This window comes from Rhinolophus sinicus, chromosome 3 (genome assembly GCF_057876585.1).
Source record: "Rhinolophus sinicus isolate RSI-liver-muscle chromosome 3, RSI-T2T, whole genome shotgun sequence".
Lineage (NCBI taxonomy): Eukaryota > Metazoa > Chordata > Mammalia > Chiroptera > Rhinolophidae > Rhinolophus > Rhinolophus sinicus.
Window position 1 is genome coordinate 99,093,988 of NC_142503.1, and position 15,869 is coordinate 99,109,856.

A 15,869-nucleotide genomic window follows, 5' to 3' on the forward strand; every position below is an offset into this window, starting at 1 on the left:
CCAGGTTCAGTTGAAGGAGAGGGACAGAAGGATCAAGAGTCAGGCACCTTCGAGAGGGATTTCCAGATCCAAGATGTGATCTGAGATCTGAGAGCCTGGCTGCTGAAGGGGCAGGGGCATGACGGACTGTCGGGCCGAGAATGCATTCAAAGACAAAGATTTTAACCAGGAGTATCTGGGGTTTTTTTGTTTTTTGCGTTTTTTTTTTTAGATTGACGGGTTCTTCATCTTTAAAATGAAGGTGATTTCAAGATGTCTAGCCTCTAGATGTCTAGGACTGGAGATATTGTACCTTGCTCAAAATGACAAAACTAATTCTTGATAGCACGAATTCTGGAGCTTAGACTCAGAAATCTCTCAGCTGTAAGTGTTCTCATGAATGATCTACATCAGTGTTTTTGAAAATGCAGGCTGCCTGCCATTAGTTGACCATGCAATGAATTTAGAGGTCAATAGAAGAGTTTAACAGGAGACTAAAATTTTAAACTCTCAGTGTGCATCATGTGCAGTGAGGGCAATTACCATCTCCTGAAATTTGTGAAGTACACATTCTTTCAAGCACCAGCTCTCATACACTCAGCAAACAGCATGAACCCGTGGCAGAGGAAACACCACCACTAACAGACTAAAGTTGGAGGAGACTGCTTTAGTTCTCATCCAACAGAAGGGAACCAGCACGATCTTTTAGCCTCTCGGACACCTTCCCTCACCACTGCGTTATAATTCAACATTAGAGTGCCAGACACTGTTCTAAGCACTTGGTGTTAATTAACTAGCTGCATTCTCACTGCATTGTTTTACAGATGAGGACTGAGACATAAAAAGGGTAAGCCCCTCAGGGTTCTGACCTGTAGGAGTTGGCATGGGGCTCGTAGGGGCTGAGCTGCCTCAGTTCTGAGAACCCCCTTCCTGGATCGGGTAGTGGTGCGTCCCCCACACAGCCTCCACAGGCCACCCATGGGGCCACTGTGACTGCAGCCTGAAGAAGTCTTGTCCTCAGCTGGGGAGACCAGTCCCTGCAGGACGGCCACCCTCCAGCCGGCACTACGCGGGGCCGAGTGCAGTCAGGGCCACCGCCCTGTGTGCCATGACCAGTCCAGGACACCGCCTGCTGCGTGCGCCTTCAAGTTGCAGCTCTTCCAAGATGCCTTCTGCGGGTACCCGACTGAGGCATCACAACCATCAGTCTCTCTCCTGGTAACCCCTCTTCACCTTGTCACTATCTGCCAACAGATCATAAATAATTTCCATGTTCATGGCCTGTCTCCCCGACTAGAAGTGCCACGAGGGCATTTCTGAGCACTGCTCTGCTCCTACCAGAACAAGGATGGCACCTGAGGAGCCCCAGGAATATCTGTTACTGAGTGAGCCAGTGTTGAGAGGAAAGGGGCTGAATACCATCAAAGGCAGAATTCAACCCCCTTCATTGCCTTGGACATAGCACCACTGACCTGCCACGTATTCTTGCAAAGTCAAACCACTCTAGTTCTCCCATCATCAACTAGCGTGGTATAAGGAGTCTGGGGTCTTCAGAGGTGAAAAGGGCTCTCACAAGTGGGCAGAGAAAAGTGGATTCGAGATGGCAAGTAAGTCCATGATGCCCCTGCTGGACCCGTGTGCCGGGTCTGTGTATTCCTCCTGCCTTTTCTGTGCTCGCTGGTCTGCGTCAGGAACTCCAGGCCCAGTGCGCCCACCAGGAGAATTCCACCATTTAAAAGCCTTACCTAGGGACTTGGTGCGTGTCGGGGTTACTGTGCAGAGATGTGAGCTCTTGCTCTGCAGGGCTCCTGCACTGTGCGGGAGATGAGACACCACCCGTCTGAGCACCAGGAGACAGCGGTGATGGTGGCAAGTGCTGCGGTACAGTGTTCAGCCCCTTAGAGAGAAGGCAGCAAAAGGGGACACAGATAGAAACGGGCCTGTGGAGGTGTCCCGTTCAGCGCTGGCCTGTCCCACAGAATACCAAGACGGACCTCTACGACCCTGTCACCTGCTGGGAAGTGAGGGGAGGTCTACAGAGTCTCTGCCCATTGGAAAAGGGAAGAATTCATGTTAGTGAACGTGCCTTTCTTTTACCAGTAACTGTGGAGGATGCAGTGTCAGGCAAACGAAGCCCAACACACGCAGGGGCTCCGTCAGATGGCAGAGCCAGCGCGGAAACTGCTGCTGGCAACTCAGGCCAGTGCACACGCAGGGTTTGTGTAACGGAGAAGGCTGTTCTCACACTTCCATACCTACTCAGATGGGTCTGCTGGTCTGTATCACTTACCTCTTCTGGGCAATACGTGGGTCAGGTCCATGAGCCCTTGTTGGTCTAATATACTACAAGAGGTTTTGTGCTCTCAGGGAGAAGACCCACATGCCTGGTGAGACCAGCCCTCACCCTGATAACAGGTAACACTGTGAAAGGTCAGCTTGCGAAATAACCCCAATTACTTATCACACTTGTTCTTCCCTTAGAAAATGCCCGTCGGACAGGAGCAAAGAGACACAGCAAATAAATTCGGATGTTTTATTCTGTAAAGCACATATACACATACTTCAAACACAGAAAATTAACCTGGGAGTGAATGCCGTAACAGATCAGCTACTGACCATCATGCAGCAAGGTAGGTGAAATGGACCCCCTGGCCTCGTAACTCACGGTGCCTACAGCAGGGCTGCAAACCGGGACCTGATTCCCTACAGACTGCCAAAGATGATGCAACAGAAATAGCAGATTCCTGATGGTGAGAAAAACTTACAAAGAGAATCACAACTGATTCAAGTGACACAGTGACAGCACAAAAGGAAGAGGGAAAGAGATCAATATGATCTGAAACAACACTCCAACAGTAAGGTGCTGGCCTTTTGTTGGGCCCCCAGTCCATGACGCCTGAGGGTGAGCAGTGCTCCCGTGAGGGGCCACCCCTCCATGGCACACAGACCCTATCTGTGGCACTGCAGAGGACCAGCCTTTGTCTGTAGTACCCCCACAGCAGCAGGTCCTTGGGCTTCCTGAAAGCCAGGGGAGTGTCTGCCGTCACTAGACATCTTTGCCCAGTCCATGGCCTCCCCTCTGCCCGGCCTTCCTTCACACACCTGACTGACCCACATTTCCACCTCTGAGAATGACCTGCTGGGGTAAATGCTGGGTTTTAAAGTGTGTGTCCTGGCCTTAGGACAAGTCCTACTGGCCAAGCATTTTTGGCACTTCCTTTCCTCATGCCTAACGGTATCCTTCCCCTGGCTATAGTTCTAGCCATTCCCTATCATTAAAACAAGGGTAATTACTATTAGCAACAAGCTGGATTAAACAAACCAGTGAACGTGACTTTTTCAACCTGTCTTTCTCCTTACTCTGCCAGTTACAAATCTCTCCCTACACTCCACTCATCGGGATTTTTTAATTCATTATTCAGTAGCAGCTTAACCTTCAGTCTGTTGGTCTCAATGATACTGATGTTTCTAAAGGCCAAGCCAAGCAGCTTTTTCAATCTCATCTCATAAGAGTCTCGAAGTATCCAAAGAAAAAACTAAATTACCAAGCTAGCCATGCATCATGTAAGCAACTCACGGCATACACATAACTGGACAGACATTATGATTACTGCGCCTGAAATGTACTGAAAGGAAAAGATATATATTAACATATCAAGTTACTACGGCGGTTATTTTAACAATCTTCAGTAAAAGCCTACAATTGTTTTCCATTCAAGAATGCCTGGGATGAAATGTTCTAGGCCGGTCTGTATTTCAGACTGCAGGACTGCCTCGCGTTCAGACCAGACTGCCCAGACCTGGGGCTAAGGAAAGGAGCGCCGACAGTCAGTCGTGTCCAAGGCTTCACTTGCCCTTCAGCTATAACACTGCTTGTAAGACCACAGAAGTCATTAATGACATGCATTTTAAGGCAAAGAGCTAGTAAGAAAATCAGCAGGAATACAAGTAACAAGAAAGGACTAGAAAACATAACGCACAATCTTCTTTTTTTTTTAATGAAGATGGATTAGGAGGAAAATGGGGTAACAGAACTAGATCACCAAAATGTCACAGGAAAGAGATGCTCTGGGTTTCCCTTATACATGGCAAATCAGAATTGCTTTCATTCAGATTTCACAGGCATCGTTTTTATAACATTACTGATCTACGAGTTGCCATTTTCCTTCTGAAGACATATTAACTGCATAGAAATAAATGCAAGAAAAAAGGAAGGGAGGAAGAAAGAAAAACTACTCCCTCTTCAAGGGATGAAATCCTTTCGTAACTCTTAGATCAAAAATCATCATTCTCTTTCCACATTGTCATTTGCATTCTAGAAAATGAAACAGCTAATTTTTACTCTAGAGACATTTACTTACTTTTTAAGCCCTTGTGAGTGAGGAAGGTGCTTTAACTTTTAGAATGGAGGGAAGGGACAACAGAGGAGAAAAAGACGGAACTTTCTGTGCCAACCCAGCTCCACAAGACCAGGCTCCTCACCATCCACATGGAAAATGAAACTTCGATCTTTGACCATGTAGGTGAATCTTAAATATTTAACTTTTTACATAAGATGAAAGCACAAGCCTGTCCTAACCAGAATAGTATTAAAATGTGACTATTTTTTTCCAAAGGAAAACAAAGAAAACTTAGAAAGATAGGTATGTTTCCTTGCAAGCAAAACAGAGAAAAGGTATTATTGTTGTTACTGTGATTATTAAGCCAAACACACAAAATCCACAAGATGAACTGGTGGCTTGGGAAATGAATGCACTGTCATGTCAAAGGTGCAAGCTGTCTCGAACCAAAGCAAACCTCACCCTACCAGCAATGAGACGCCCGTGACCTTGGTAAACAGCATGGCCCACTGCAACGCAGGGAGATGAGGGATCATTGGCGTCATCTCGCCAGGTCCACAGGAGGCTGCAGGTTCGGGCTGCACCCAGGGCGAAGCACATGCATCACTGGATCAATTTCTGAATAGGTTTTTATAAATATATACAAATCAGTTACAGGCACTTGAAATGTCTTTGGCTGGAATAACCCAACATTGCAAGATAATGTATTCACAGAGTGTCCAGGCCCAGGCTGGCATCAGCAGGCGATGATAACAGCTTGCTCAGTCTCTCACAGAAAATGGGCAGTTGTGGGATTAGGCATCAGCCAAAGCCACCTAGAAGAGAGCAGGACAAGCATCTAGTCACACAGCACACTCGGGCGCTCAGCCCCGCCAGCCCCACCCAAGACCAGGAGCCACACATGCATCTGACCAGCAGGGGAATGAAAACCCCGAGAACAAAATCCCACCTAGGAGGGAATGAAGAGAAATCTACTACGTCTCCTGCCAGAAGCAGCCAATCTAGTAGAAGATCTAATAGAATCTTTATGCTGAGCTCAAGAGTTAACTGTTCAGATATCCTAACGGATCAGTGTTCTAACTTCTCAAGCGGATGGAAGTGGAAGGGACGCAGCTGTCCAGGGCAGCCGCTCTGCTTTCTGGAGGTTGGGGGTTTGGGGGTTGGGGGCAATTCCCAGTCAGTACCGCTCATAGCTAAGGCTTGGATATATGGTTGAAAACCCAACACCATAATTTAGGCTGAGGGTAGACTACTTCTAGTAAAAAGACAAGAACCAGTTTCTCTGGAGGAAAGCTGCCACCCACAGGCAAGGCAATAAGGAATAACTGAGATGGTCTACACACGGACCACAGCCAAATGCGGGGCCAGACCCCACCAAAGCTCACCTTCTCCGAACAAAATTCAGGACTGTTCTGACGCAATTTGCTGGGTCTGCCCTTGATAACCGCGTAGCAAAACATTGTTATCACCATCACGAAGAGGAAGTAACTGGTGTGCATGAGATGCAAATTTATTAATGAACGATCATCCTAAATAAAGAGAATAAACCAGAAACATCTGTACTGAGTTACTGAAAGATTTTATGGTGGGTTTCTGGAAACAGGGCTCACAACCCCCAACTTGCCTCAACTTTAATTCTTACACTGGAACAGGCTTCTCCTATTATCTTCCAAACTACTAAAGCTGGATGTCATTAAGTGAGGAGGTGGTGTTCCTGAGACCAGACCCTTCCCAGAGCAGTCCTCGCCCTGGCTCCTGTACCCCACACTGCCGGAATACCACACCACCACCCCAGTCTCCTCCTGAGAAAGCCCCAGAGACCCAGAGCCTTTGACAGCCCCCTTTCCTCTGTCCTCCTGCTCTAAATGCCCTCAGGGTGCATGGCTGATGGCCTGTGTTCCTAAGCCCTTGCTGCTCCCGCACCAGGAGGGCCTGTGTCTGTCGCCGCTCTCCAGAGAGGCTTCCTTCCTCTGCCCTTCCCCACGTTCGCAAGTCCCTGGCTGACCACGTCTTTGATCTCCCACATGCGATCCACTGCCAGCCCCTGCTAGCTGCTAGATCCTGACCCTGCTCCCACTCTTTCTCCTTTCCACACTTCCAGGCCCTCCCATTTAGATACCTCTGGTGGGCACGCCAGTCTTACTAACAGTGCTTTACAAATCCCCCACAGGCCCATGCAGGCAGTGGCTGCCTTCTCTGAGGACAAGATCTAGATGCCTCGGTGAAGGACAAAGGACTTTCTAGAATCTAGCCCCTGCCCACCATCCAACCTATCTCCGCTGCAGGCTCCTGGCCTACCAACTTCTACAAACTGGTAAAAATGAGACATAAGGAAAGAGAAAAGGAGCAGGCACAAAGAAAAGAAATCTACCTAACATATACTGACAGGAAGAAAAGGGCATTTATAAAAAATCAGTGTAGTCTATAAACGTGTAAGCAGGAAGCTAAACTAGCACGCCACCCACAAGTCTAGATGATGGTTTCCTCCCCTTTCCTCCTGAAGTAAAATCCTTTTCAGAGCTCAGTATCCATCCAGAGATCAAGCTCTTTCTGATTCCTTCTACCTTCCCAAATTCCAAACCGCTTACCACTCACACCAACAACACCCAGCTATCCTTCTGAGTGGCTGTGTGCAGGGATGAGCCTGTATGGCATCTCTTGTAACCCCTGTGGGTCAGGCACACAACAGTGGCTCAAAGCAGAAAACAAAGGACGAGCAGAGTTTCCCAAATCGGCACCAGTCCACCCAATCTCCCAACTCAGCTAGAAATCTAAGATAGCAGGGCAAGCTAAGCCACGCGTGTCAGCAGGACCTAGTCCAGCAGCTCCTGGAGACACAGAGAGACAGACACACACACACACACACAACTTTTCTCACTTACATCTGGAACAATGACTGTGAGCTTGGGATTTAAAGCATGATAGACTTTTCCAATGGCCCCCTTGTAACACCAGAAAGGGTTGTAGTCTTGAGCATATTTTGTGTTGGCATCTCGGGCAGTCGTGAAGATCTTGTACCAGAGCGTGGCGTTGCTGTACGTGTCAGGAACACAGTGTGGTGGCTGTCTGCAGGGGAAGGGGAAAGACATGCACGATGGCCTGAGACACCGTCTTCCCCACAGCCCCTGGCCCAACACTGACCACAGCCACACGTGTGGAAAGGAGAACCATACATGTTACTTTGAGATAAACACCACTATGTTTTCAGTACAGACATCTTTTTTTAAATTTAACAAACATATAACAGAATAAGAAATAAGCATTCGACATTTAGCAGATTAGGGTGTTAAGACTTTTGGCTTCAGAATTCAACCCATGGTCCCTCTCTCATATGATAGGGCCCGAGAGGAACCTGCTCCTTTCAGCCCATTTCCTCAAATTGTCTAAATTCTTAGTCACAGCATAAGTCTGACACACAAACTTCCCCATCGGATATTACAACCAGCAGCAAATAATGTTTAACTTAATCTGATCTCGTCCTACAAACCTCTTAATGTCTAAAATAGATAAACACCAGGACCATTACTCTTACTAAAACAGGATTCACCATGGGGTTTTTAAAACAGGCTACATCTTATGTATTTTGTGTGTTTATAGATCATTGTCTCCTTTACAGAAAAAGGAAAGACAAAAAAAAAACCCTTGAAGGCAAAGCAGTAGCATTGACCAGTTGCTCAGAAAATACAAAGCAGAAGTTTCAGAGACAGCAGCCGTTTCACGGAAAATGAGGTTTGATTTATGCTCTCAATTTAAAAACCAACTCTGAATAATGGAGATGAACAAAACCTTTCTCTTTCGGAGCCTTAATTCCGGTTCATGGTCACAGGCGCTGCTGCTCCTTACCTGCTCTATGACGCGCTTCTTCTACAGCAGGAGAGGCAGCCTACACAGGCAACACGACCAGCCTCTGAGGAACTCCTCTCTGTTACTACACACAGGAGCTCTACCTCAGACTTCCAAATTAAACCTACCGCATCCCTTAGGGCCGGGGCAGGGAATGCCATGCAGGCCACCCTGAGAATTGCCTGTAGCAGCCCAGGCATAGTCATGGGCAGCAGGGCTTCGCACGTGCCCCCAGGCTTGGGACAGCACTTACACGGTGACAGGGAACACGCCAGGGTTGGCTGTGAGGGTCATGCAGGCTGTGAACACCACCTGCTCGCAGTGACCATGAAGGGCACAGTCGTCCGCGCTCCAAGCTGTGGGCAGGGTGAAGGTGATGTTTACCTCCTCGTGGGCTTCCCTGCCTGTGGAATAGAAATGGTTTTTGTGGTAAAGAAAGACAAGAATCCACGTGTTTATTATTCTCTGGGATTTGAATGAATCCTGAAGTCCCATATTAGCCCACATAAGCAGGACTCCTGCCAAGGTGGGATTTCAGGAACAACAGTGTTTGGAGCTGGACTCTGAGGCCTGCTCAGCGGGCAGCAACCCAACGGCAAATGGAGACGGACCACTTCCAGCCAGGGCTGGGGACAGCAAGCAAGGGCCCAGGCAGTGCCCCAGTCGGGAAGCTGGGGGCTATGCAAGTTATTCTCACCACTGTTTCAGCATCTGCACAGCACTCTTCCCATTTCCAAACTGCTTTTATATTTATCCCTTCACTTAAATAAATGTACCACTGCCCCACGAATATGACCAAAGAGGTGTTCCTGCTCCCTCTGACATATAACAGACTTAAGAAAGGTCATGGGACCAATAAGCAACGAAGCTTAAATGAAAACCATGGTATTCCAACACCACAGCAGAAGAGAAGGTCCACTCACAACATGGAAAATCCAGAAATTGCCCTTACTTTCGTTCCATGGGAACAGCACTCACCTGCAACAGCAAGGAGGATGTTGGCAGGTGCTCCCACGTTCTTTAAGAACGTTAAAGACTCTTGGTAACCAAAGAACCAAAGACTACTCTTCTAAGGCCAGGCCTCCAGAGTGAAGCCTTCCCTGATTAGCCTAGCGTCCACTTTCTCTGCTTTGTCCTGACTCACAGGTCTGTCATCGGTGGAGCACTGGTCAGAGGGCTGTGCTCAGTGTTTTACAGGTATTCATTTTTATTACTATTTAACAAGCACTTATATAGCATTTGCCTTATGCCAAGAACCACTATAAGTGCTCACTCATGTTATCCTCTGTCTTCTATAATCCCAAAATGCCAAAGGGAAGAGATCAGATCTTAGGCTTTTTCTAGTTCGTTCCAGCAGCTAGCATAGAGCTGGGCTAATGGCAGACATTCAAACATTTGTGGACTAATAGCAGTATTTGTGGTATGTCTTTCAATCTCCAACATGATAAACCGGAATAGATTTGTCTGTGTGCTCATAAATATTAAGACCAGAAATAGGCCTTATAGTTTCTTCCACTTCTCATTCTTATAGGCTTTTTATTGAAAGACTACTGTGTACCAAGCACTTTATTTAATGTGTAGTATAAATAGTTCCTTCTTGATTTCCTCTAGTTCTATCTCAACAAAACAGGAGAGACATGCAAAAATAAAAAGTCTGATGAATAAAACCGTACACTGATAATATTCTCTCTTGTAATAGTTGTTGCCTGAGAAAGTCTGAAAGGAAAATGGCTAACACTCACATACCTGAAAGTCCAATCTGATGCCCTAAGATGGTCGAGTACAGATGCGTGACGTTCCGAGAGTAGCCTCCAAAGGGTCTGAGTGGGTCCAGGGTCAGGGTGATTGCAACTGAGATGTTAACGGGGCCTGACTCCTCCAGGACCTGTGGGGACTGGGTGAACACTCTGGTCTGCCCACTGGTCATTGTGCTTTCTGGAGACGTGGTGTCATTTGTGAGGTGCTTTAGCGTTTCATTCTCTGACACACACAAGTCCAAGTCATTAAACCGCAGCAGGAAAGTATTCCAATCCTTCAGGAACATGAAACAGAGAGAAACAAGTGTGAGCAGTATGAAAGCGTGCTACTGGTGGTCCACGGCAATGACCCTCCAGGCGGCATCTCACCATCGTGGAGACACCACACTGAGAGTCAGTCACTTAGAACAACAATGACAATGCAGCCATCAGCCTTTTGCAGTAGCATAATAGTGTAGTTTTCCAACCACTCTCATACTCATAATATAACATACGAACTCTTCACTGGTGTGAGATATTAAATAAACTGTGGGATTAAACCAACCTATTCAAGAAAATATGAAAAAAATACAAAACAGCATTATTTTACTTATAGAAAATGACTTAGGCTCAGACTCAAACTTGAAAAGAAAGCTTGAACAAAAGTAGTAAAACATTAAAAGCATTAATCCAAATTCATTTAGCAGTTGCGATTATTTTCTTAAAATAAGGCTACCTCAAAATAATTCCTCAAAAGGTCAATTCCATACACCTTGCTTCCTCACTGGAGTGTACCAATACTCATGGGACTTCCTCCCCTGTCGTGGACTTGGATGCCACCCCAGAACAGGAACAATTTCAAAAGGGAGAAGGATGTTTTCAGACTTCTCTTAATATCTACACCCTGAAGGGATAGTTTAAATCATAAACAGTTTTAAAAAGACACACAGCTTATTATGTCATGGGTTAAACTGATAAAACATTGTAAAGTACCCACCAGCATTTATTTTAATTTTAGCAGAAACCCAAAGATGAATTCATGCTGAAAGAGCAACAACAAAACCTAACCTAGGCTGTTACATACACCTTCTTTCTCCCAAGCAACATTCCTCTACAAAAAGTTGCGAAATGTGAAAACAATGTAAGTCACACTTCTAGTTACACTTCTACCGGCATTCATTAAATGCCATCTGAGCAACCCCCTCTCAGCCAAGCAAGCCTGCTTCTCCAGAGTCAGTCCATCAGATATGGCATTTAGTAAGACTGCAGCTGGACGTTGTCACATTACATTTCCCAACACCTACAACCTCAGCAGACTATTCAGGAACATTAGGGCTGAAAATAAGGGTCAGGAAAATAGTCTCATCCCTTCATATTCCAAACACAAGGAAATTGGGGCCCAGAGCAAATTACAGACTCCAGTTCCGTAGTTGAAAGCAGAACCGGGAATATGTTTTCTGATTCACAGCCCCCAGATCCCCCAGCTCCCCCGCGGGTAGAGGCTCCTTGTTTGAAAACAATCACTCAGCAGTCCAGAGCAAACTCCTGCAGCTCCAGGCACCAGGGCACTGCTTCCTGTAGGCCCCGGGCCACTTCCACAGTCTGCCAAAGTCAATGGCAGGCCCCACCCTGATGTAAGGACTGGCTACATCTTAACCATTGGTCTTAGCTGAGCATTCAGCATGGACTCAAGCACTGAGGGTAGGCAATGCCAGGCTGCTGCAGAGCTTTGGTTGTGACCAGAATGTTCGTTTCAGCCCTATTGTGGGTGCAGCCTGTTTGCACAACCTTTAAAGATTCAGGCAGGGTCAGAAAAGAGGGAAAATTAAGCCAGACAGAATGTCTCTTGGTAAGAAACTCTCTGAAAGGGTCTCATGGTAGAAGTAGATTTAACTGTTTCAGGGAGCTCACGTGGGATGGCGGTCCCTCTCGCCAACCTATGATCTAGAATACCACTGAGCATAAGACAACGCCACAACCCCCGTTACACTCACAACTCTCCTCTCCTTCACAAAGCACACTGCGCAGCAACACCGCAACTGCAATCTCCACTCCCCCACTCCCACAGCGGACACATGGAACAGGAGAAGTGAACAGAGGGCTCCCCACTAATCTACAGAGACAGGAACTCCTCTGTCCTAAAAGAAACCTCATCCATCAGTACATTCATCATTATCTTTAGTTCAGCATAACTTCCAACATGTAAAACAAATTTATAATAGGTAATATTGTCACTCACCTCTATTAAACAAGAATTACTAACTTTTTATTGTTTTGAGATGCAAAAATTATACGATTTTAAATCTGCATTATGAGTGCTCAAACCATTATATGTCTAGATTAAGGATTAAAGAGCAATGCCCTAATAATTTAAAGTGACCAAAACGTAAAATCTGGAAGGCAAGTTTGTAGGTAATTGCAGTTTTCCTTAATAAAAAAGACAGATACTGAGGGGGGTGCCAAAAAAAATGTACACAAGTGGACACTTTGGTCAACATTGCTCAAGCAGTAGTTTGCTATAATCAGAAGTGTCTGGACGCTGATGGTAACCACTTGTAATTGCAGAAGTCAAACGTGACTTGTATTCATTTCTGTTATCGGTACATATTATTACAATTTTAATACAGTTTTCCTTTTTTAAAATGTGTATACATTTTTTTGGCACCCTGTGTATATTTGGAAATAAGACCCTGCTTTCTAATTTCTTTAGGATCCCTCTTATCCAATGAAAAAGCTGTCCATATAGCTGGTAAAACCCCATGATGATATGTGACTTTAACAAATGTTCAGTTTTTAAAAATAGCAATGCGCTGATTTCATGTGTGTTAGGTCTCTGAATGTTAGAGATCTTGACTTAATGTTAGGTCTCTGAATGTTAGGTCTCAGAGACCTTGACTTACAGACAAAGCCAAGTCTGCAAGGAAACAACAAAATGTCTGTTGGTCGGAGCCTGCAGACAGGGCCAAACTAGTGATAACAGAAAACACCACAAAACAACTACTGGCTTACAGGCGGTCAGCATTTCTGTTCAAATAATGCGACCCTGTCAGCACAGCCCCTATCAAACCCTCCTCACCCCCTCCCTCGGGGCTGCAAGTCTCCTTTAGACATATAGCCCGGGCTGTAGCCATCTTTTGCTCAGCCCAATAGACTTTTTTCTCTTTTACAATACAAACGTTCTTAACTTGCCTGACCGTTCTTGACATGAACATTTTACAAATATAGTTTCCAAAATACCTGCTGCTTTGCTGAAATAGTCTAACTGAAACTGGTAGTATCATTTAAATCAGTAACTATCTGACTAGATATTTCCTAAGAAAGTGAGTCACAGGGAGATGAAAGACAAAATTCTGAATAAGCATGAGCTTTCTCACGGGGACAAAAAAGTCACAAAGAAAAGCGTGGCCCAGAGGTCTTTTCCCCCCACTGTATAAAGTCCAGCCAGCCTGAGGGGAAAACTTAGAATATACTATACCTCTGCCATTTCCGGTGACTTAATCTCCTTGATTTTGAAGAAATAGCCCAAGGTCAGGAAAGCTATGGCCATGGCGCTGACACTGATCATAAACACCACCAGGGGGGGCCGGCTGCTGATGTACAGCTTCAGGTTATCCAGGGGGTTAATGGTGAGCATTATTCTCATCCGCTCCACCTGAAAGGAAGGAACCAGAAGACTCAGGGACTGACCAACCAAATAAACCTATGCTTCGCACTTTTGTTTCCTTTCACGGAGTTGCAGGGTGAGGTGGTCACTTATTAATGAACTTGAGAAACATGTGATAATAAATCTTCAAGACTAACAAGAAAAGCAACTGTCATTATTTCCAACTGGTAAGATCTTGAAAGATATGCATTCCCTGTCAGTTTAATCTTCTAATTATTCTATGACACATTCTACTTCCATGTTACTTAAGGAAATGTTTATGTAAGTCAGTAATATGACAAAAATACATGCCAACAGGTACAAAAATAAACTGAGGATGCTCACTTCCTACCATTGAAAAGCTGACTTCTATCCACTCAACTTGTTCACTGCCCTACTCATACCCATCCCAGCACCAGGCACAGAGGCACGCAGCCGAAACTGGTTTTTCTCACTCCCCACGAAGGCGTCTCACTGAGCTGGGAGGTCAGTGACAGCACCCGTCATGGCCCACAGGGTTCACATTCTGGACGCGCCACCACCTCAAAGACCTATCTCCAACAAACAACTCCCCGGTCCCTCCTGGGCTGACACACTGGTCCCGCTACTTTTCAGGATCAGCTTTTCAATTTCTGCCAGGTCAGCTGAGCCTTCGAGAGGGATGACAGCGAATGTGTGGAATAACTGGGGCAGCACTGCCATTTTAACAAGACTGTCTTCCAGTTCATGAACTTGGGATATCTTTCCATTTATTTAGGCTTTCTTGAATTCATTTTAACAGTGTTTTATAGTTTTCAAAGTCTAAGTTTGCACCTGTTTTTGCTAAATCTATTTTCTTCTTGGAATAATTGAACATGTCCTATCAGAAGGTGTTTACCTCTGCCTGGAGTACTTTCCCCCAGAACTTCCACACTCTTGTTCCTTCTTAAAACACAGGTCTCCACTCCCAGCTCGTCAGAGGCTTTCCCTGACCACCCTCAGCCTCTGACCTCCCAATATCCCGCTTTGGTTACTTCACAGTTTAGTGCCAGAAAAGAGCATAATTGGTTTTCTACTTGTTTGTTGTCTGTCACCCTTCATTTGTGAGCTCTGTGACGGCAGAGATGTTGCCCAGTGCTGGCCCCAGCCCCCAGAACAGTGAGCAGACTATACTAACTAAAAAAGCAACTCAAAAATCTGTGCCAGCTTTTAAATGTGAAGAAAAAGATGCATCAACAGACCTTAAGAACTAGCAGCAACCACTTGCAATAAGCCAGGCTTTTACTCATCTGTCATCACGAGAGTCCTCGAAGAAGGGAAAATGGCCTTTCTGCTCTCCCCAGACGCAACTCCAGGTCTTAAGCTGGCAATCCAGGTATGCCTTGCATGCTTTTAGCACGTGTACATATAAACAGATACAATTACTGATGTTGCATTTGAAAACTTGGGGAAAATAATGGTATTGTATATAGCCTTGTGCTGTTTTCACTCAATGCTGTTCCTACGATTTAACTCTGATCTGTGTAGATCTAGTCCACTGAATTTACCCACTGTATTTGTGCAATTGTATTACCATTGAGTTTCTTGGGCTAAGGAGCCCAGCTAGGTTCTTCCCACCATTCCACTGACCATGGGCAACGAAGCAAGCTCAAGAGTGGCTCCAGCCCCACGAGGCCACAGGGCAGGCTCATCTGACTTCATGTTGCCAAACCGCTCTCCCAAGAAGCTGCACCAGTTTGCACTTCCCCAGCCATGAAGGGGCTCGCTGTGACGGCAGAGATGCCTACCATTCATTCGTTCATTGCCTACCATTTGTGCCAACACTTGATATTCTAAGGCATATAGACTTGGACCAAGATAGACATGAAATGGTATCTCACCACTCTTTTAAATTGCCATCTCCCTAAAACCAAATTTCTTGACGAGCCATTCAGATTTCTTCCTGGGTGAACTGCCTGAATCTTTGACCAATACTAGCAAGATATTTTTCTACTTCTTATTACTATTTAGGAGTTCTTTTTATATTCAGGATACTGAGCCTTTACCAATTTCATGTTATATATGTGTGTAACTACTTCACATCTGTGGATTTTCTCTAATAAGGTTTATGGTATCTTTTGCCATATGATAGGGTCTTCATGTTTTTTTTAAACAATTCTACCAAGATCTAATTCACTTACCATACAACTCATCCATTTAAAGTATACAATTCAATGTACAGAATTGAGCAACCATCACTATAATCAATTTTCACACATTTTTTTATTATTTCATTAAAAAAAAAAACCCACACCACGTGGCAAGTAAGCGCTTGTTTCCCCCAGCTTTCAACAACCACTAATGTACTTT

The 15,869-nt window shown here is 45.5% G+C and overlaps 1 protein-coding gene across 3 annotated transcripts in view; it reads right to left on the reverse strand.

The window, feature by feature from the left end:
• Window positions 1-2,498: 2,498 nt before the first annotated feature.
• The window catches only part of TMEM248 (transmembrane protein 248), a 29,013-nt gene continuing 15,642 nt past the window's right edge, over window positions 2,499-15,869 (reverse strand). For 2 of the 3 annotated variants that reach the window (XM_074328481.2, XM_074328480.2), the window contains 6 exons: window positions 13,374-13,550; window positions 9,909-10,194; window positions 8,416-8,566; window positions 7,202-7,385; window positions 5,705-5,848; window positions 2,499-5,134 (listed from right to left, as the gene is read on the reverse strand). In XM_074328481.2, coding sequence (XP_074184582.1) covers window positions 5,114-5,134; window positions 5,705-5,848; window positions 7,202-7,385; window positions 8,416-8,566; window positions 9,909-10,194; window positions 13,374-13,541 — 954 coding nt within the window. In that variant the 5' untranslated portion in view covers window positions 13,542-13,550 and the 3' untranslated portion in view covers window positions 2,499-5,113. Of the gene's footprint in view, window positions 5,135-5,704; window positions 5,849-7,201; window positions 7,386-8,415; window positions 8,567-9,908; window positions 10,195-13,373; window positions 13,551-14,761; window positions 14,910-15,869 lie in introns of all 3 variants that reach the window. The other variant, XM_074328479.2, reaches the window with a different exon arrangement.